Source organism: Zootoca vivipara, chromosome 1 (assembly GCF_963506605.1).
Source record: "Zootoca vivipara chromosome 1, rZooViv1.1, whole genome shotgun sequence".
Taxonomy (NCBI): Eukaryota; Metazoa; Chordata; class Lepidosauria; order Squamata; family Lacertidae; genus Zootoca; species Zootoca vivipara.
The window spans coordinates 47,336,680-47,360,516 of NC_083276.1; the positions used below are offsets into that span (position 1 = coordinate 47,336,680).

Below are 23,837 nucleotides of genomic sequence, written 5' to 3' on the forward strand. Positions count from 1 at the left end.
ACAATGGGACAGGGAAGACATGATCAGCACTATTCACAGGAAACAACTGGTTGAATATCTACAGGTATCTATATTTGCTTCTACAGCATGTTAAGAAAAAAAGAGACTATTTACTGCACTTTAAATTATGGTTGCTAATAATGGCTCATATTTATATTATATACATAAAGGAGGATCAAAATACACATTTTGGTAGAATTACACTGAATAGTCCAAAACATTAGTTCACAATAAACAGGGGCTCGAGCACTGAAGACATCTGAAATACAGAAATAAAACACCCAAAAGTCCACAGGAGATTCAGGATGTGGCCTTGGAAAAATGAAGTGACTGATGGGGAGCCTGTCACTTAAGCTAATACAAAAGATTTCATTCATGAGGCAAATTCTTCACAAAACTTCAGTAATCCATATTACACACTTGATACATTCTGAAGACCATCCTGCCACTTCCCAGTGCTGGCAAAACAAACCTCTCCACAGAAAGAGCACATTCTGTGGTTTAAAAGCTTTAGAGAGCCACAATATCCAGCTTCCTCAAGAAGCATTCTTCATAAGGTTAGCTGGCGGTGTTTGTTCCTTGAGGAAGTTGTGTGCTGTGGCTCTCAGGGTTCTGAGAAACTATTCAACCGCTGAACTGAATGTGTGTGAATTGATGAAGAGTGCTCTTGAGGAAGCCGGGCACTGAGGCTCTCAGGGTTCTAAAGTGAAAGGTATACAACTCTTAAAACCTTCTGGGCACATTTTCCTCTCTCACTGGAACTTTTTACTCCTTCACCACTGTTTTCGCTGATCATGAGTAGAAGTGTAATAAACATCCTACAGAGGCTGTATGTGTTAAAACCTGAAACCAATTCTAGCTCCAAATCTTTCTTTTTTAAGAGAGAAAAATTAAAATCATGTGGTTGCAAATCCCATATTTGGGGATTCTAAGCATTTTAACACAGATGGTAACACGTCAATAAACTGGAGTTGCAGATAGTGGTAGTACTGTAGTTGCAAAGTATAAAGATGCCTGGGTTACAAGAGAAGGGAAAGATTCTCCTGGGGTCATACAGTAACTACTATTTACCTTACTGGATAGAGAGGCTCCTCTGGGCCACACAAGCTGTGAAGAGTTGAGCTGCTTCCTGCTTATTGCTACGTAGCAGCAGCACAGGACCCAAGGAGTTCAGCAGCCTCTTGAGAGGACTTCATCAGGAAACCACAGGCAAAGGGAGATCTTTGAAGAACTTAAGAGATGGGCAAAAGTTACTAAGGGAGGTTAGAGAGGCAATGGGGCATTTGATGAAGTAGGTAGAATGCCCAGGGAATTGGGAAGCAGAGCTTTCACTGGCACTTCAGTAAACCCAGCACCAAGCCTAGGTAGGGTCAGGGCCCAAGTTGAGGTGCAAGTGACTTGAAACAGACTATCATAACCAAAAGTCAGATTTATGGGGGTGGGGGTGGGAATTCAAAATATACTATAGTCTACAAAGGCTTGAGATGGTCCACATGTTGTGAAGGTTTAACTGAATTGATACTTGCTTGATTGGGTAAATTATCATTTACAAGAGATGACCGTTTTGCGTGCCACCAAGGCATGCACTTGTGCCACTTTCGACCTTGGAAGGGGGCAGAATGGGCTTATGCGCGACTGCTGATGTGCACACTGAGACGGAAAGCAACCCCCATGCAAATGGGGATTTGCCTGTAGCAGATTATTGTAAAATAAAACTGTATTGATTGAGCTTTGAATAGCTGCTTGATTTCTAGCTATTTATCAATTAACCGATTATGTGCATCTATGTAATTGAGACTGGTTCATTGACTCTCACCAGTTGTTGAACTGAGTAAAGCAGTCAGAAAAAATAAGGGGATGGAAGGAAATCAGTTCATTTCTCAAGGGAGTGGAGGAAAGAGGGGATAAATACCCATTATCATCATATAGAAATAGTTCGGAGACTTCCAAATCAATGGCGATAAACCAGAGCCTAGATCAGACCAGTTTTCTACATGGCATCCTTCCCAAATGAGGAATTTCATTTTAACCAGCACATGATAATCCCTGCATATCAAACTACAGTATAATATTTTTAGAAAATAAAGCTGAAGCAATTCCCTAGTGATTCAAGTGAATGGAGAGAGAAAAATAACCTCTGAAATGGGACAAACAGTAATTATACACAACCTAAAAAAGAAACTGCCAGCCCACAAACTAAACAGGAAAGGAGTAAAATGCCTGAAATTCAGACACTAGAAAAGTACTGTAGCTGGGTATTTTCTTCTTTGGAGAGTGAGTGCGTGTCACACAAGGTTCTAGGGTACATCATTAAGAGCAATATTATAGGTAACTTAGAAAGAACAAATGCGCAAATACATAAATAAAATTACCGGTAGCTTGCCTCATTCCTTTTCAGCTTGCCCCTAAAACAAGAGAGGGGAACCTCTGGCCCACAGACCTATTTAGGCCCAGTGGCAGAAGTCATTTGGCTCCGTAGATTGTTTTCCGCAAGCAACGCCCACCTGATGTCATATATGATGTCAAGTGTGGGGCAGGTAAACATGTGGCTCCCTGCTGCGAACGACACAATCATTCTCAAGTATCCTCTCCCATTGAACAGAACCCATTTGCTTCCTTGCTTTTTACCAGTGCTGGAGCAGTGTGGGATACATGAACACAACCCACATGCATCTGACTCAACGCAAGCAAGAACTATTTTTTCAAGCCTACTCTATGGTGGTGGTGATGGTAAAGAATAAATACTTTGGGAGCTACAAGAGAAACTGGGAGGATCATGCTGCCTGGTACATCTCCCAGCACATGTAATCCACCTATGGTTTTTGCAATTAACAAAAAATTAACAAAACCTTTTTAACCAGAGACAACAATGGGAAAAGACAACAAAACAATTCATCTACAATATCACCTTTAAGTCTCTTAAAAACTGCTGTCTCTGAGCAGGCTGTAGGTGGGTGGGGTGGGTGGTGCTAAGCTCATTCTTTTCCATCTACTTGTAAAATGAAAGAGTTTAGATAGCAATCTACTCCCCCTCATTGCACTTAGAGGGCCAAACTACACATTATGTTATTGCATTTAACATGATTATCTTTAAAAACAAATGGCAGCCAGAGTTTAACCTTTTCCTCAGCTTTCCCCAGTTTTTGATAGCCCCTCCCTAAGGTCCCTATTTGTATTGAGAGATAAAAGCTTCCATTGGTATCCAGTATCTTCTGGCAAAGCTCAGACAAAGTGTTAATTTGACTTAGTTATAGCTTCCTCACAACAAAAAAAGAATATGCAAAGGGAAACTTTAAATTCTCTGCAAGGCATATTTGCCAATGTATACCTCCTGTTAATTTTTAAAAACAACATGTTAGGGTTTATTGACTGAATTTTAAAAAATGTGGAGTTGGGAAAGTAATTTGCTACACTGTTTTATGAATGTTGGGATGAAAAGCAATAAAAATGTATCTATACTTAAGCTGCAGTGGAAAGAAAAGAAATGAAATCAGAAAAGGCAAAGGCATTTTATTTTATTCAGAACCTAATACATCCCTCAGTGAATTGTCCAAGTTCAACAGAGTGACAGTCTGTTACAGGGACTAAGGAAGGTATTTGAAGCAGCTTACTGTAATAGCAATTTGGTACATAATATGAGCTCTGTTGCTGAGGTCAGCACAAATTGATTTTAAAAGAGACAGTTTAAGCCTGACTGATCCTGCATTCCTACCTTACCCAAATCTGTCTGCTGAAGTTGAGAAATATATAAGTAGGACTACAGTCTCTGCCTGGCTTATAGCTATGTCTATGAAATGCCAAATTAATGGTTCTCTATCCTATATTCATACTGAAGGATAACCCGGACTTTGGAAAAACAATGTGAGACATGTTTATTGCTTAAGTGATATCTAGAGCAGGGAAGAAAACATTTGTCATTTTATCAATGAGCTATTATAAATCTGCTCCCAAAAGTCATATAAAGTAAATCCAAGATTACAGACGGGTTCTGGAAAATGTAGCAGACTGGAACTGCAGGACCTTCAGTTGAAAAGTTTCTTTTAAAGTGAACAAAATGTGATTAGAATGTATTTTATGTTTAATAGAACAGCTACTTTTGTGTAAAAGTTTCTTCAGTTCCATCTACATTCTAAAACGCATTTAACAATGGTACACAGGGTTTCCTCCTAAACAGATACAATAAACTACAATAATGTGCACATTTCAAGTGCAATTTAGGGCCACCTAAACTGTGGGGGGCTCTACAGCGATATAAACGAGCATAAAAACTGTCTTATTTTCTGTGTAGGTATTGGGAGCCTACTGGCAAGTGCCACACACACACACACACACACACGCACACACACACACACACTTACAAGAAAAAGGTAGTATGTGTAGCACTTCTTAGTTCACATTCACGAGGCAATTGAAAATTCAGCACTGCATCATTCCATCTAGCAACCCTCAATTTCAAAGAAGGGAGGAGGGGCAGAAACCATAATATCTACATTGCAATGCTTCCTGGGTATCATCATACTGGTCATGTCAGAATGCAGTTTGCAGCAGATTCGATAATCCACAGTGGAAGGCAGTTCTAGGGCTTGAGTTTATCCAGCATTAACAAGCCCTAATAGTCTAGTTCTGCTCAGACATAACAAACGGAAATGTCTTTAAATTATCCTTCCCCTGAGAAATGATTTCATAAGAGAACAAACTCTATATATGTATGGAGAAATTTCCAGTGTAAACATGTGGTGGATTCTAAAAGCTGCAGTCGGAATTAGGATATGGCAAATGCAGAGTGTAAGATAAAATTTCAAAGTGACTGATTTCTTTCTAACTCACAACATGTACTTGGAAGTCTGAAGAACACATGGAAGGTGCTTTTGAACCAGGGCAGAATCAGCTCTGTTTCTTACTTTCCCCCATACATGCAATGGACGAGCTACAGAAGCTGCCCGTCTAACAGGTCATTCACCAACAGCCTCAAACTCATATCCACACCCTACAACTGTGCTTTGGAATTAAGCACAAATTGCTCTCGTGGGCTGATTTGGTTACTGCTGTCTAGTCTAGTCGTAGCAGAGGCAGCGCACATTCACGCTCTTGACATGATGAAGGAAAAGTGAATCCACACCTAATTCAAAGGCCCAGCCTCCATATTTTACATCTTAGGACTACTACTTAAAACCAGTTACCCTGAAATGTGGCAAAATATATGCCACAGATCACATTAAAGAAGAAAAAACAAGGCAACATGAATTTTATGTAAATCCTCAAATATGTATTTTAACCCCCCAGAAACCAAAAGCTTCAGGCTCTATTGGCACTAATGCAAATCCAGATGTGTGCATGCCTTTAAAGACCCATACTTGTTTCCTACTTGTTCAGTCATTGGTTCATTAAAAATCCTAATAGCAGCTAACTCTGCCATTCAAACACAAAAATAGTATGGCCGTCCTTTTTCACACTCAAAACACACACACACACACACACAGGCTTTTATGTATAAGACAGAGAGATTTATCTTCAGAAGGTAACACTACAGGCTTGGCAGGAGACACAGGCGTTCAAGAGTAACAGATCAGGAGTACAGGAATCAGGCATGTTCGGAAATGGATGAAAGCAGTGAAGATGTCCCAACAGTTTCCACACCACACCCACCAAGCTTTTAAAGACAACATGTGGTACTCACTCATGAGCCTTGCTTTGTGGGAATGCTGGGATTGCAAATACCATCTCCTCTGCTATGGGTCTGCTTCCTGTGGGGGCAGGTTCTAAGCAACAATACCACACCCTACTGTTGAGGCTTCCCATTGGGCACTGTCTCCTCCTGAGTTACCTCCTCCCTCAGTTGCCCAGAGCCCTCTGCTAAAACTATCTGATCCCAGGGATCATTCCTCCTGTGGTCACTGCTGTGGATACACAAAATGACGGTCTATCTCCAGGGATTCCCTTACAGCGGGGTTGTTTCCAGCCTTCATGTCATGTTTGCAGATATCTTTGTAATGGTTGGTCTGCCAACAGACCTAGTGTCTGAAGCCAGCTCCCCGTACAGCACATCTTTGGGGATCCTGTCATCTGTGTACATGACCAAGCCAGTGTAGACGTCCCTGAGACAGAAGTGTGAACATGTTGGGAATGGGGGCTTGGGACAGCACAACTCACTTCCATAAAACAAATGCCACCAAAATTAACACATTTAGCTTAGCAATGCCTCTCCAATGTTTACAAATATTTTAGTTCAAAAATCACCTGCCTTTTAGCCAATTAATTAAATGTACTCACATATTAACAAACTTACATGATGTTTGTTTTGCATTTTTACAAAACTTCAACCTATGTGCTTTTTGAGAATATATAAGATAGCTCTTGTATATTCATTTGTGCAAGAAAGGTGTGAAAATAAACAACTCACCTGAAGAGTTGTAATTAATTAATTACAATTAATTAATTGTTGATTGCCAGCCTTGGGACTGTGGCAGACAGGTGTGTGCGATAACCATTTTGTCTACTACCAAGGTCCCAAAGAAAACTGTCTCCTATGGCAACAGTAAGGCTTGAAGTGAAAGCTCATATAGGAACATGTGTTAAAGGGGGGGGATAATAAATACCTCTATGAATAATTTTTATATTGTTATTTTTAAAAACTTCGATTCAGGGAAGGCCATCATTATTTTTTCATTCTCCACCAAGCGGCCACATTGGAATAAAATGCTTACTCAAGAAATAAGCACAGGTACTCTTAATTCAGCAAATCAAAATTTGCCCTCACTGATTAAATTGGCCCTTACCTATGTAAGTTTTACTTGATTCTTCTATAAAAACTTGTATCCTGTGTTAAATAACAACAGCTAGATCATACCAGCAAACTCATATTTTTATTTTTTTAAAAGAAAGTTTTACTGGAAATGATACTCTGGACTGTCACATAAAGAAAATGGTGAACATTTCATGACTGTGATGGCTGATGGAATGCTGGAAACCACTTCCGCACCATGAATAATCACAGATGCTTATTGAGCACAATGAAAAATATCCCCACTTTCCCTTATCTACATAAGAAAAATGATAGAGAGGAGCAAAGAGAGGAGCAACTCAAGAGGAAGAAAGATCCATTATTCTATAAAAACTGGCACCCAGCCTAAAGGAAGCTGAAATGACTACTTCACTGTGAGCTGTTCTTTGCAGAGGCAGTTATTTCTGAAAGAATCTAAGTTGCCCTAGATAGTTTTGACAGATGACAGGAAACTAAATCCAAATGAGATGCCAGTTACAAAGAGATAAACACGAGAGCCACTGTTGGACAATTATTGGGCTCTCCATTCAGAGACAGCAAGATCCCAGAGGATGCAATTGGCAGGGGGAATATCAAAGCGGCAGGATGAGCTGGGAAGGTCTCCCAGAGATTTGCAACCTGATTTGAAAGAATTTGGACTCTTGCCCACAAAAGCTCATGCCACACTGAGCTAGTTAGTCTTTGAGGTGCCAAAGAGTGCTTCATCCCAAAAAGGGGGTCACTTGTATCCCTTCCTTCTGCCACAAAATAACTCCACTAGCTCCTTCTCCAGCAGCACAAAACTTGAGCCACCAGAAAGGGCAGGAAGAGAACAGATTGACAGCAAGAGTGTTCCACTCTCAGGTTCTACTTCAACTTATGTACTTTGAACTAATGTTGGAAATTCATTAGCAGACTGTAGAAGCCATTTCAGAGTGAAATACATAGGAGGACACAAATTCACAATGCATAAACAGCGAAATGCCACTGAGCATGCTTAAGCCTTTGGGCGCAGGTAGAGCAGTTATCCAGACCCTAGTCAAAAGATTACTTCTCCAGTTTGTTTTGCCTCTCTTTAGATGCTAGGTGACAGCATATCCTACCATCTGCTGGGCCATTCTCCATGGAGAAAGCCTTTTTAACAATGGAAATCAAATGGTAGTCAGGAACTAGTAACTACTGTAAGAAGAAATTGTGTGTGTGCTTCAAGCTACAATCCTAAACACACTTATTACAAATAAGCCCCAGTTAATTATCTAATTATTAAGTGTGCATAGGCTTGCACTGTTAAAATAAAGCTTTCACTTTTGAAAAGAGCTCTTTAGAGCTATATAAAGCAAATCAACAAATATATTGTGGTAGTAATAGTAGCTGAAACAAACTTTAAGTACCTACTTAAAATGTTTCTTGTGGGCAAGCCTATCTAGATACATAAATACTTGCATGTTTTGATTTCTTCACTGTTAATTTTAATTGTTTTTAATGATAATTTTAATATTTCTTGTAAACACCTCAGAGGTTTTATTACAATCAAGTGGTATGTCAATTTTGGTTAAATCCAGGGCTTTTTTGCTAGAGAAAAGAGGTGCTGGAACTTGTTGACCTTTTTTTAGCAGGTCAACCCAGCGAAAGCTGTTGAGCTTTTCCTTAGGGAAGCTTCTCTTCTTCACCCTCTCGCCCCACCCACCGCTGCTGCACAGTACCAATTGCTGTGCTGCCCATAGCCACCTGCAGTGCAATGTACAGAGGTGCCAGAATGCACCAAAGAGGTACCAGAACTCAGTTCTGGCTGAAAAAAGCCCTGGTTAAACCTGGTTAAACGTATTTAGTTTCCACAACCTTACAGAATCAGAAAAAAATTAACCCAAGGTTAACTAGCTGCACAGTCGATCCAGATCACCTGTTCAAAGCAAAATCCAACTGCATTGTAGTCATACAGAACTGGTACCACATTGTGTTTAATACAGCGGTTCCCAAACTACGGCCCGGGGGCCGGATGCGGCCCAATTGGCCTCCCAATCCGGCCCGCGAAAGGTCTGGGGATCGGCATGGCCATTATGCACTTAAAAAAAAAAATTCCCAGTGAGAGCCATTTTACCCCCCTGCGTCACCTCTTCCTCGCCGCCAGGAGCCTGCGCCTGTCCTGAGCGCAGCAGCAGCAGCACCACGGAAGGGAAGCATGGCACAGGCTCCTCCTGGGCGCCGCCTGTGGCCGCTCCTCCTCAGGCTGCTCCTCCACGCAGGCCCATCTAGGCTAGTGGCATCACGTCTCTCTCCTCCTCCGAGGACTCAGCGCCGCACCTCCTTCTCCTTTCCCCTGCGCTGGGTTCCGCTCAGTCGAGCTTCACCCACCAGCGCATGCACAGCTCTTGCTGGTCCTGCGGTGCGTGCGCTGGTGGCGAAGCTTGACTGAGCGGAACCCAGGGCTGGGGAAAGGAGGAGGCGCGGCGCTGAGTCCTCGAAGAAGAAGAGAGACGCAGCGCAGCCTCTCAGCCCGGAGGAGAAACCTTCCCTCCTCCACAGCTCGCTTTAAAGCAGCGAAGCTGGGCAGGAGCCGGGCTGCTCGTTCCTCCCCGCCCCTTTGCTGCCTCCCCCAACTGCGGCTCCTGTGCCTGCACTTGTGAGAGCCAGCAGCGGGACAGGAGCCTTTTCGGGCTTGCAAGAGCAGGCAGAGGAGCCCAGGGGGTGCCCAGGAAGGCGGTGGGAAAAAGCGGCGCTGCGCCTTTAAGGGACTCTGAACGGAGCTCCTGGCTCGCCCCGCCTGCCTCCGCTCAGCTTCTTCCGCTGGGCTGCTTCAGCTGCCTCGGCTCCTCAGCCCCAGAGCCCAGAGCTCCGCTGACTTTTCTCCTCCTGGCTCCACAGCCCTGGGCAGCAACAAAGGAGACCTGCCTAATCTGCCCTAGGACCCCAAAATATCAATCTCCCGCTGTGTGTGTGTGTGTTCATCCTGGTGTTTACCTCATTCATCTCTTAAGGCAGCTGGGTCTCCCCCCTCTCTCAGTGTCAGGCTAAGAGCTCACTTGCTTTGCAGTAAGTTCAACGGGAATCAGGTAGGGCTCCCCATGAAACGTGGCTAAAGCCATTTGTCTCTTCCAATGTTTTTTATGATGATCAAATTCAGTTTTAAACTTTCAGATACAAAGTTCCCCCTTCCCCTCTCCAGACGCCAAAGACCAGTACTGTACAGTTATAGTTTTTTTGCCATCTGTTTTTAGAGCAATACTGTATTATAAAGAATTAATGGTGTCACTTTGGACTGCCTTGAATGAATGTGGCAGCATCTCCCTCCTTGAACCCACACCCCCAGTCTTCCCTCCGTGAAGGCAGCATCTCCCTCCTTGAACCCACACCCCCAGTCTTCCCTCCATGAAGGCAGCATCTCCCTCCTTGAACCCACACCCCCAGTCTTCCCTCCATGACCCCACACCCGAGGGAGAGGTGCACCCGTGGGGGGCTGAGCCGCCTCTCAACAACTCTGGAAAATGGAAAATGGAGTCTCTGTCCCTCCGGACTCTCTATCTCTGCTGCGCACCCAGAGAGAAACATGGGGTGGGGTGGGGCGCGGCAGGCGTCCTTGTGCCACCCCCAAAAATAAAAAATAGTCCGGCCCAGCACAGGGTCTGAGGGGCGGTGGACCGGCCCCCGGCTGAAAAAGTTTGGGGACCCCTGGTTTAATACTTAGGAGCTGAGTCAGATGGCCTCAGTTCATATCTTGTCCCTGCTAGGAACACAAGGGGCAGCCTTAGATTTCCACCTCTAGTAATGATTACTAAAGCACCCCTTCAGTCAATGTGAATAACAAAATTAAACAAAACAGGGTTCTGACATTATAAGTCTCGTATTGCTTATAAAATGGTACCCGTTAAGCAAGTAAATTGATACTTGTCATACGTGTTCTATGGAGTGACAAATGTGCCAAATTCCAAACTGATCCAATATAAACTGCAACAGGTACAGTTATTTAAAAAGTGTTGAAGACTGAGACACCTGACCATTTTTATTCTGATTTTTTAATATAATCATATCACATATTTCTTTTCAATTTTGATGGAAATTACTGCATGTGCAATTTAAATTTTGAAGTGAGAATTCTGCCAGGACTCCAAAATATGCAGAGGGAGCCACCTAGTGGATGCTATGTGCCATGCCTAATCCCTTACTTTCAGAATATGACAATGCGGTGCACTGATTAGTTCAGTGGTTCACCAAACTGTTGGGGCCAGTGAGTACATTTGGAAACTTGAGAAACAGATGTGAGCCCTGCCTCCCAACCCCACAACTACATACACTCACATGCACCACAACAACCACACTCACTCACTGGAATAATATGCACACACATTTAACAAAACCTAGTATTTGAATAAACTTCTCTGTGAAAAACAGAAAAATTCAATTCCCAACAAACCTGCTTTAGTGGCATCTGATGTTGGCACAAGTTCCATAAAACCAGGAAAATGCAAGGCTGATGATCAGTAATCATGTTGTGCTGGATAAAAAATTATGCTTGCTCTCAACTTGTAACCTCCATGCACTCGCATGTTTATTCAGGCCCAAGTCCACATGGTGAGGATGATGTGCCTGGGACCAGTAAATATGACCCACATTGTACTAGTCCTGTATTGCCTTATATGAAGGAGCTAGGCCTTACTGTACTATACCGTGAGCCGACCCATTACCAGTAGCTTAAACTAGTGGGGATTTTAATCATTGAAAATGAAGCAAAGCTGTCTGTACATGACCATCTCTGTCATCAGTGATGTCATAGGCACTATTCAAAGAGGTGTGCATTGAACTTGTACCATCACATTCCAAGAGGGCATCCCAAAATCACTGCTGTATGGAGAAAGAGTTGCCTTTTCCCTGGCAACATGACAAAGTTCAACTGATCGTGAGCTGGAGGGGAGGAATTCAAGCTGAATGACACTGCACAAAGGAAAGAAAGTCACACCCAGATTCATATACTTTGGACAGTCTTTTCTAGCTTAAGAGCTGGTCTGCACCTTCAGGAAAATCATGTGCTAGAAGCAGGAGCAACCAGTAGATTGGGGCAGTGCCACGCAGCTGTCCTACTGACGCCAGTGTCAGTGCCATTTATTTCGATGGCAAAGGGTGCCAGCAATGTGCAGGCACATTGGTGGGAGTGCAGAATGGACTCTGCCAGTGCACCTGCACAGGCCCAGCATCAACACTGCCCTGCTCCATTCCAGTAAGCAGTTGAGATGCCAGTGTCAGGAGGGCAGCAGGGCCCCACTGTGCTCCTGGGAGGGGATGTGATTTCGGAATACACCCCAACTTGTAAAAAGAAACCTATTTCTCCCTGCATAAAGAAAACTAGGGGATCAGGGAAGAGGCTGGACTAGAATCCTGATCTGTTAGCGCTCTGCAGGAATTATTTTTTTTCTAAATTAGGTGACGGTGTAACGTTCTTCTTTTCTCTTTCTTGCTTTGCAAGTAACAGTGGCAATGTCAATGCATGGAGACTCCTTAGGAAGAGGAGGGAAGAACTGGGAAAATGTGTTCTCCCCCTCCAGTTTGAAGCACATTTCTAATCCATAAAAGGAAGACACATACCAGTACAACAAGTCATTTCCCTCTTCCCCTCTTCTTGTGAAAACTTACTGTAGTCCTTTGCAAGACCATGAGGATAAGCCCTGTCTTAGGTAGGGCTCAAGCTGTTTAGGGCTCTTTAGATCAAAGCTAACACTCTAAATTATGCACAGAAGGTAACAGCAGAGAAACAATGCGGAGACCAGAGCAGTAGTGCGATGGGCTCTCAGGATTTAACACTATCTGCAGCCTCTAAGCAGTTGCCAAGGGCAGTCTGAAGTTATGCTCATTCTGCTTTACAGATCAAAACTTGGGGAGGGGTTGGTTTGGGGGAGGGGTAGTTGCTTAAAATATTTTTAATAGTCTCAAAAATGGGATGTTGAGCTTTCCTGCACACATCCATTATATTCTGTGAACTTACCCTTCATTCTCTCACACCCAGCTCATGTCACAGCTTGCAATTAACTGATACTACATAGCTCAAGTGCACTGAAGCTTACATTACAATCCTCCTTTCTTTATAGTCTCCCCTCAGACTATAATGTTATGACAGGCAGATTTCTGAATTAGCAGGGAATGGATGAATTCCTTTCTCTAAATACTGTACTAAAACCTCATAGCTGTACTCCTGCAGATTTCAGCAACAGATGAACCCAGCAAAATTACAAATGGATAGGTAAGCAAAATGTTCTGGCAATAGAAAAGGAAATTTTGCAAGGAAGGCTTGCAGATCTGGCTGGTTTAAGCACAGCAGGGGAAAAACAGTTTTACTTTTACAAAACAGGGCAGAACTTAATATGTTAAAAACACCCAGGCTCTGCTTTGTATAATAAAACCCTTGGTGTGTTTTTAAAACATCTGCAATTCTATGCATAGCTAAAATTCTTTCTTCTTCTTCTTTTATTATCCCAAGTATTCATGCTCAGTAAGATGTGTGTATTGTGTTGTATTCTGAAATCACTCTTCAATAGTCATCTTCCGCTAACCTGGCCCAGTCTTACTGTTTCATTTTATTGCACCAGGCACATGACTCTGTGATTCAGAGCTGTGGAGGGGGAAAACAAAGGAGTGTAACGTCCCTGTAGTAAGGAGGAGCCTGACTGGAAAGGAAAATTTATTCAGTTTGTACATAAAGATCCTGGTAATAACTAACAATGGGAGGAACATGCAGAAAAATACATGGCCATTACTTTGCGGTCTGGGTAAATTACTGTGTTCCGTAAAACTTGCCCGAGATTGGCAAAGTTCCTGCAAGTCTGAATTTCAAAGATCAGACAAGGGTCTTTGTTTATTAATGTTGCTGGACTGGTTTTGGGGTGTGTGTGTGTGTGTGTGTGTGTGTGTGTGTGTGTGTGTGTGTGTAAAGGCAAGTGTACAGAGAATATTCAGACTGAAACACAAACATTCACCCTAGTTCCTGCTCACTGAAATTTCTAGAGTGGCTTAGGGAAATATTACCAGCTGCGTCTCTTGCTACAAGCTGGTACTGTGCATAAGCTTCACTGAAATTAAATAGTTTGCTCATAATTTGTATCCGTAACCTGATCTTTTTTCTTTTCTTTTTTAAAGACTCAATCCTAATTATATGCCAAGAGAAGATAAACTCTTCCATCTGTCCAGGATAGCTGTTTGAGACAACAGAGCATATCTAATGCACCACATTTGTTGGGTAATCTAATTAGTAGTTTTTGAATTGGATTCAGACTTTGACCAAAGTCAAAGTCCTTCACATACAGCTTGAATTCTGATGAAATTCTACAGCTCTTTAGGCCCAATTCATACAATCAGCATGGGCAAGCCCTGAAATACCATAGGAAGCTGCCTTATAGCATTTGCCTAATTCAGTATCAGCTACATGGACTGGCAGTGGCTTTCCCGGATTTCAGAGGTGTCTTCCAGCCCTATCTGGAGAGGCCAAGGACTGAACCTGGGACCTTCTACAAGTGAAACAGAAGCTCTCCCACTGAGCTACAGCCTTTCCCCTAAAGTGGAAGAGATGTGAAGAGAGACATAGAAGAAAGGAATGGTGGAAGAGAGGTGTGAGCTCTCCCCACCACCAAGCATATAACTTGCCATGTGAGCCAAGACCTCCACAATACTGGCCAGTTGTGAAAAAGCTCCTGTTCTGATTACTGCCTACACATACACCATTATTTTAAGAGCACATTACCTACTCGCATGGGACGTTACCTGCACGAGGGAGGGGAGGGACCAGGGCTTCTCTTCCATTGCACTATTTTAGCACTAGCCTCCAGTAAATGTATGAAGCGGGGCTCTGTCATTTCCCAGAAATCTGTATATGGGAAATAACACCCTTTAGAGAGGTTTTCAAGACTTGTATCAATTAAGTACATTTCTGGCACTTTCTTAATGGCATACTTTCCCTGGAGTCAAAAGCTGCTCCAAAATCTGAGGTCATCTGTTTAATATAAAAGCATAGGTTATGGAACAACAATTTCAGGTTTCATCAGCCAAGTCCCTGTGGCTTTGAAGAAAAAACAACCTAATAAATTTGCTGTCTTATGAACAAGATAAATTAATTATTATGCTCCTTTTAAAATGGTTTCAAATTTCAGCCAGGATTTTCCTCTATTGCTCCTATTTTTATTTTAAATCCATCACTGCTCATTAAGTTTTCAACTTTCTTGTTTGACTTTGTTGCTTGCTGTTCTTGCCTACCAAACATCTGGAGTGGATTTTGTCAGCTGGGTTTAAAGGAAGAACTGTAAATGATGCAATAATTTTAAAAATTAAAGTTATTTATAGCAAGACTGAAGCCAGAATTGTGTTTTAAATGGTTGAAGTTTCAGTTGGTGGGTCTCTAGGAATGTGTAGTGCATGGTCTTTTGCTGCTGTTTTCTTAAGAATTCCCTGGGTGGGATTATGTAATTCTCCATCTTCTATAGGAACCCTTTCGTTCTGCATGTCTTGTGCCTGAAGCAATTTTACTATATCAATAGTGAAATGTTTTCTGTTGGATTTCTTTTTCTTGTAAGACACGTCCAGGAATACATTTTGGATTGTTAGCATCAGGATTCATGGATTTAATTCCCAACTCTGCTTTTAAACAAGCATGGTATCAAGAGGAGGTAGTATACACTGTGTAATCTAGCTCTACTAATTAGATGATGCAGGATTCGTGGATAAGCTGTCCATCAAAATGCTGATGGCACCTAACCCTATATATTTTATCTGAAACTGGGTATTGTGCTCTTGGTGCTTACTCATTGTATGCTTGGCTACAATGACAGACTATTGGATATAGACAAATTTATGGAAGCTAAATGCAAACATAATTGAAGTAAAGATGGTTGCCATGCCTTGTAACTGGAAGAGAGGTGAAGAGGTACCTACTATTGGTGAGTCTGAGTGCCCCCTAATCACTGAGGTTCACAGACTGGATCCATCACTACGTCTGAAACATGGTAAATAATGCTTTTCAGCAACTTCAGAGTTAGAAGGCTTTTAACCGTTTCTTCCTGATTCAGGTCTTATGACTGCCATGTATGCCTTTTAAACACCAAATTAAAATGCTCTAATGAAGCGTTGGTACACAGCTGCAGCTAAGGCAGAAAGCTATGACTCATCATCACCTGATGGTTTCTGGAAGGCTATCACCAGAGTACTTGGGGGACTGCGTTTATCCATGATAAAACATCTTTTATCTATTAAGCACAAACCAGTTTGAGCTTTGCAAGCCTCAAATCAAATTTTGGGGGTGGGGAGCTGATTCAAGTACAAACGGGACATAAGGATTGCCTTGCTGAATCAGAACAAGGACCTATTAAGTACTGTACAGCATATTCTTATTCCAGCAGAACTTTTTTCTTCTTCTCATTCTTTTTTATTTAAACTTTTTACTTAAACATGTTCAGAACAATACAATAATGAAGCAGCACAAATCAGCAATCATACAATATAGTACTACTCAAGAGGATAATGTGAACAAATCACAAAGTAACCACAATGAAAGAAAGTAGGAAGTGTCCTGACCTGTGTACTGGCAATGGGTAGGGGTGGGGAATATAGCAAGCATACATGCATTCATACCATAACAATATACAGAATGAATATAACTACAAAGACTTCCAAATAAAATCATATTTCAGTGGAATGTGCCAACCATGTGTTTGCCTTGTCATATATGTCATGAAGAGCCATCAGGTGGCCTGTCCTTCAACAGGTTACTTGGCAGCTTATAAAAAGTTAGTATTAACAGCCTTCATAGCATGCACACTAATTAAATCAAATCTCAAGTTTCACTTCTCTTTTTCATAACATTGTTTTAAGTAGCAGTTGCAGGACCATGTTCAATACAGGGACAAGCTTGTAGAAGGAACAATGGGTAATTCATTAATTGGCAGTGTTGAGGCTACAGCATGTTCTAAGAAGAGTTGCAACCTGCTTCCATCTTTTTCAGTCCAAAAAAGCTGAAACCATGGCCTTGAATAATGTGGGAGCACCACCTTCTCCACTGAAGGCCAAGCTGTCTAGAGAGTGACTCCATGAACTCCAAAAACATTTGGATTTAATTCCTTCTTGTCACATATCTCTACATTCTTAATGGGGTGTTTCTAGGTATGCATATGTAAGGCTTATTTGAAATGTGATCTTCCTCCTAGATATCCAATGTATCTACTGTATAGACCTTCAATTACTGTTAATTGTTAATTACTGTTTTTCTCTATCAACTTCCATCTAACTCATCAGCATAAATCCCTACTAACATTAAAGCAGTTGATTTGTAGGGGGAAACAAATTATAGGTACTGGGTGGCTGTACAGTGCTGCAACAAAATGAAATCCAATACCCCATCCATTAGTAGAAACAGAGTGTTGTCAGTTTAGACTACTCAAAGTGATAACCAAAACCAGATATTTATTACCACTCCAATGCATTTAATCTCATGAAACTAATTCCAGTGGATTTGTGGCTACAAAGGCTGTCTAATCATTTATGATTTGTTTAAAACTTTCTAGCAAAACTGGACATTTGATAAATTATGAATCTTTTAGTGCATACCTCCAATGACGCACAGAGGCTATTGCTATCATCAAAAGAAGCTTGCAATTGATTTGAAGACTTTGTGCCTATAACAATGAAGAGAAAAACTCAGCATGTGTCAAAATGTGATTATTCCCTCAAGTATACATAAGTTTCTAACACGCTGGAACACGTTATGCTTGAGATGCTTGTTTAAAGAACTGATCACAACTAAGCAAATGCTCAGTTCTTTGTGCTCAGCACTTTTGTTAAACTTAGTACATGTTACCGTAGCTCAGGGATGTAGAATTCAAGTGAGAACATTTTTTTTACTAACACGTGAGGGTTGTGTCACTACTTTTACCACAGAAAAGTCTTTTTCTTTCAGTTTTTTTATTTCTTTAAACCATTCTGTTAGTCCCCTTTTCTCTCAGCACCCTACAACATAATTTATCTTCTCTCTGCATACCCTGCCTCCTTTTCTCACTGTGTGCATGCTTTCCCTCGCTGCTTTTTGCAGTAACGGGGAAATGCACTAGAATGTATGGGATAACAACTTATTGATGCAGTGCTATGTAACCTCCCCGTAAACAAATCAGAATGGATGTTCAACAGAGTTGAAGTTCTAACCTTGCTGCGAACTTTTTGCAAACAAATCAGGATGAATAGCCCCCCCACCAAAAGAAAGGGGGGGGTGTTACCCATGTCTTTTTTATAGTTTGTTTATCCAAAGGTCTCTCTACAGTTGCATTCATATTATTCCCCTCTTTTTCTTCTTTCTCCTTCCTTTTACATTCTCTCTCCCTCTCTGTTTCTTTCCCTTCCTTCCACACACACCCAATCTCTACTCTTGCTGGAGTTCAACAGCACCAGCACACTCTACTAGCGAGTCATATAATGAGGCAATGTGTCTTGAGTTCCGCTGACCATTTCAGTGATCTGCTGCCTGATTTTCACAGCAGGGACAGAAGAGAGCTTAAAGAGAATAAATGCCTAGTTTCCAGTAAGGCTAAAGTATGTTTCTGGATTTAAAATGAGAAAGCAGTTCTGGTTGCACTTCACTGTGTTGTGAACTGCACGGGGCATATATGGGAGGATGGATAGTAGAGAAACACTACTACCACCATCATTAATACTACTACTAATAATATGCTGCAATTAAGGGGTGGTTTTTTTCTTGGTTTCTTTGGCTGGCAATACGTTTTGGTGCACCACTGCCACAGCCTCTTATCTTACTTAGCTCAGCTCCAAGGCACAAAAACTCATCCAATGCAGGGTCCTCACAGAAAGGACATAAAAGCTATTAAAGTGAAAACAGCAGAAGCTATACACCGACCTGAACACAGAAGTTCAAGAAGCAATTTGCCCCAAACTAACTCTGGTCTATATCACAGCGCCAATTCCTGTGCCAAAGCGAGCCTTATGGAATTCAGTGAATCACTGATGTTCACTTATCAAAGCGCTAAAAGAGATGTGTAGCTATAATATCACCATGCAAATCTCTTGAGACCAAAAGAGAATGATTTATAGGCCCTGGCAGTGCTTTTTCCTCCTGGGGGTACTCAAGTGTACGCAGTACCAGCACAATTTTTCCTGCTGGTTAAATGTGTGGCACTAACTGTAACAACTTCATGTGAGTACAGGCTCCTTTTTTTCAAGAAGAAAAGCACTGGGCCCAGGAGAAAGGGAAACTGTAAAGCTAGCATCCCTTCAGCCTTCACAAGGGCACCTTTATTGCATAAATTACTACATCTCTATGTTGCAATGACATTCCAGGAAAAGGTAAATTGTCACTCCACTTGCGTATGACCAAAGTCATTATACCACATGAAAGAAAAGAAAATTGAACACAGTCTAAAACTAGATCTAGCCAACATGAACATAACAAATCTGACTTTTATGAGTAAACATTTGAGGGTGGCAGCTGGTCAGAAGAAGTCTGGGCAAATTATTTCCCTGGTTTCTTTTGAAGATGTGTGAAACCCATTCTGGTTCCCATATACTGAATTAGACTTGTTGCACATTTTAGCCCTGCAACCGGTCTTTCTATTTAAATAGCACCAGAGCCTGTGGAAGAAAGAGTACCCCCATCACCCTCAGCCTATTATAGACATATTCTCCCAAATCAAGAAAGAATTGATTTTGACATTGTTTTAATACCTATATTATCCCTATAACTTGACACATTACAGAACAGCAAGTATATTTGCCGCTGGGTGTACCTATGGCAGGGAGCCATGCCCAATCCCAACTCCGTAGGACACACCTCTACGTAATACCTACATTTACAAACATTGATTTTTCATCCACATGTGATACACTTTACTGTATGCACACAATGTAATATGCAAAGTGACCCTTGGTTTCAAACTATGTCCATATATGGAAGGTATATGCAGTTCCTAGTACAATGTTGGAGCCTGCTAGCAGGTACTCAATCACAACATAGAAAATAGCATACTAGTAGCAGAACTTTCTTATTGCTTTTAGGAAGTTTTTCTATTTATGAGTAAGTAATTCATAAAATATATTCATACTTTCTGCCATCAGGTTTCTATTGAATTCCTTGTCAATATTACTAGAGTACAACTTTCAACTGATCGCCGAAGAATTGATGCTTTTGAATTCTGGTGCTGGAGGAGACTCTTGAGAGTCCCATGGACTGCAAGAAGATCAAACCTATCAATTCTGAAGGAAATCAGCCCTGAGTGCTCACTGGAAGGACAGATCGTGAAGCTGAGGCTCCAATACTTTGGCCACCTCATGAGAAGAGAAGACTCCCTAGAAAAGACCCTGATGTTGGGAAAGATTGAGGGCACAAGGAGAAGGGGCCGACAGAGGATGAGATGGTTGGACAGTGTTCTTGAGGCTACCAACATGAGTTTGACCAAACTGCGGGAGGCGGTGCAAGACAGGAGTGCCTGGCGTGCTATGGTCCATGGGGTCACGAAGAGTCGGACACGACTAAACGACTAAATAGCAACAACAACTTTCAACTATTTTTCTGTGAAACTGTTTCCTAATGCAAGTTGCATCGTTTGAATGGATAGATCACAGATAAGGTAAAGGACTCAGAAAATTGCTTTTAATTCTGTCACAGACTCTTGTAATTTCACTTTGCCCCGGTTCTACAATAGGCATGCTGTAAGGGTAAAAGCTATAAAAGACTTAAGATAGTAAATAATTTGATACTATAGTGATAGGTGCACATGGTTAGATGGAAGATAGTGCACCAATTGCATCATTTCCATATCCTTATCTGATCCAGGTTTTTAACAAAATTAGGCTGTGTTACATCACACACAAGTTTCTACAGCATAATGAAGTATTTAGGTCTGCACTGTGCTATACAATATGTGAAACAAAATCATGGCAGAAACATGAGTATTTATTCTTTATTAGACAGAGCCAACTTGTTCTTCTTTTGAGTAGCTGATAATTACAGTCATTGCCTGTATCACATTAGATCAGCAGAATGATCCAATTATTCCCTCAACTATCCTGCCTCTAACAGTGATGGGAAGGTTCTCTAATTCACCTGGTTGGTAAGTACATAGCAGTGTTTTTAAGCATGCTACCATACAAAAATAGGGATACGGGTGGCGCTGTGGTCTAAACCACTGAGCCTAGGGCTTGCCGATCAGAAGGTCGGTGGTTCGAATCCCCGTGACGGGGGTGAGCTCCCGTTGCTCGGTCCCAGCTCCTGCCAAACTAGCAGTTCGAAAGCACGTCAAAGTACCGCTCCGGTGGAAAGGTAAACGGTGTTTCTGTGCGCTGCTCTGGTTCGCCAGAAGCAGCTTAGTCATGCTGGCCACATGACCCGGAAGCTGTCCACCGGCTCCCTCAACCAGTAAAGCGAGATGAGCGCCGCAACCCCAGAGTTGTCTGCAACTGGACCTAATGGTCAGGGGTCCCTTTACCTTTACCATACAAAATGTGGGGTAAACAAACCCTTCTAAGGTTCCAGCATGCAGATCAATACCATTTACTGGTCTTAAAGAATGAAACTCTAAAAGTTGTTTCAAAGGGGCTTTGAATTCTAGCTACATCTAGCTACATCTTACACTAGGTCAAATAACCATATTTGTATTGCCCCTTAAATATGAAAAAGAGACTTATGAGTAGTAGTGGAGATTTGTGTCAGGGTCAAGTTTCAACTGTAATAAAAAGGGCTGCTTACTTTCAGACAGAGAGAAGTCATCAGCTGGAGACAGCAGGTCTGCCTGCACAGCAAGGCCATCGCTCAGCCACGTGGTAATCTGATTCGTCAAGATAACCTGCAAACAGACATGGAGAAGGAAAAAGTATTAGAATTACAAGAAGAATATACAGTGGTAGCTCAGAGAAGAATTAGAATGTATATAGGCAGACAGGCAACCCTCAACACCCACCCTAATTTTCAACCACTTCAATTCCTTCCTAGAAATGTTGGATCAACCATAGTAGCATCATAATAGACTGCTGCAGAAAGCAAATCCTTTCAAGCAATCTTTTCAGATTACTTATGGGCTTCACATTACACCTCATATCTCCCTGGTACGAGAAAAGGATGCCTTTGTTGAAAAGGAGTAATAGTACAGAGAAAACAAGTATGTAGGAGCCAGGATGGGAAGTGATGAGTGTTTAGGGCCCGGTTGGTGCGGGTGTGCATAAAATTCAAAAAAGCGAATAAGAAGTTAGTTTAAAAGCCAGATGGGTATATCTTTTATTATTATTATTAAATTTTTATTCACTTTTCTTTTTCTATCATTACATACGACTCATATCACTAACATTTATATTACATTACCTCTTTGCTTTTCCATACCATAAATAGGCATGCCATCCAAACCTGTTGTCATGTCCTTCCAATTCTGTTATTTCCTCCCTATCTAGCTTGATCCAATCACGGATCCATATTAGGGAAGCAGCTTCATAATACAATTTTAAATCTGGAAGTGAGAATCTGCCTCTTTCCTTCACATCTGTTAATATCTTATTTATTATCCTTGGTTTTTCCCATTCCAGACAAATCTTGAAATCTCTCTTTGCCATTCTTTGAAGCATGCACTCCCCATTATTACTGGAATGGTTTGGAAGAGGAATAACATCCTTGGAAGTAAATTCATTTTTATAGTTGCAATTATTCCCATTAAAGAGAGATTCATCCTATTCCATATTTCCAAATTTCTTTTAATTTCATGCCATTTTTTTCATAATTATCTTTAAAGATATTTATATTTTTTGCTGTTATCCATACACCCAAATACTTTACTTTTTATGTACTTCTATCCCTGTCATTTCTATTATTTCTTTCCTTTCAGATTCTTTAAGATTTTTTTAAATAACAATTTAGTTTTACTTTTATTTAATTTAAATCCTGCCACTTGACCAAACTCTTGTATTATATTCATTACTTTTGGGAGAGAATTTTTTGGATCTGTCACAGTTATTACCAGATCATCTGCAAATGATTTCAGCTTGTGCTCATTTTTCCTTACTTTTATTCCTGACACTTCTCAATCTTCTCTTATCCTTCTTGTCAAAACTTCCAGTACCAGAATGAACAACAGCGGTGACAATGGACATCCTTGTCTTGTTCCATTTTGTATATTGCATTTATCCATTATCACCTGATTTACAATTATTTTGGCATTCTGTTCTGAGTAGACAGCTTGTAACCCCCTATTAAAATTTGGTCCAAATCTCATTTCTTCCATCACTTTCCTCTTGAAATTCCAAGAAACATTATCAAACGCTTTTTCTGCATCTATAAACATCAATGCTGCTTTTTTCTCATTTCTCACTGTCAGGTATTCTATGATATTAAATACATTTCTTATAGTATCTTTAATTTGTCTACCTGGAAGGAATCCAGATTGGTCATAATGAATAAAATCCTTTAGAAATTTTTTCAATCTATTTGCCAAAACAAATGCAAACAATTTTTAATCATTGTTTAATAATGATATAGGCCTATAATTTTTTACCAATGTTACATCTGAATCTTGTTTTTGGTTTCAAAGTTATATAGGCCTCTTTCCATGTTTCTGGGACCTCCCCTGTTTTTAGGGCCTCATTCATAGTGTCTTTCAAGGGGTTCACAGTTTTGGTCACTCAGGTTTTTTTTTATAGTATTCAGCTGTTATTCCATCTGGCCCCGGAGACTTCCCTATCTTTGTTTGGTTTATTGCTTCAATTACTTCTTGAGACAATATTTCTATACCGGTATTTAATATCCTCATTTGCTGCTCTGTTATCTTTGGTAACTTACTATTTTTGAAATAATATTCTATCATTGTCAGCTTCTCTGGTCCCTTTTTATAAAGATCCGTAAAATATTTTACAAAGGCTTCCCTTATTTCCTTTGTTTTCTTAGTTATTCTGCCGTTAAGCTTTATCCTGTTCACGTGGCATCTCAATTGCCATGCCAAAAGTTTTCCTGATTTATTGACATTTTCAAAAAAAATCTGTTTTGTTTTCCATGCTATTTCTTCATTAATTACCATAGAATATTGTGATTGAAGTAATTTTATCGACTGTTTTGTTATTTCTTTATTTGGTG

General features: G+C 41.1%; 1 protein-coding gene across 4 annotated transcripts in view; it reads right to left on the reverse strand.

The window, feature by feature from the left end:
* Nucleotides 1–23,837, reverse strand: part of RAD51B (RAD51 paralog B) — a 305,547-nt gene that overhangs the window by 168,782 nt on the left and 112,928 nt on the right. For all 4 annotated transcript variants that reach the window (XR_009557519.1, XM_060273900.1, XM_035113654.2 and 1 more), the window contains exon 8: nt 21,474–21,570. Coding sequence is in view for 3 of the 4 variants with exons in the window: in XM_060273900.1 (XP_060129883.1) it covers nt 21,474–21,570 (97 nt within the window). In the remaining variant the exon portion in view is untranslated. The remainder of the gene's footprint in view (nt 1–21,473; nt 21,571–23,837) is intronic.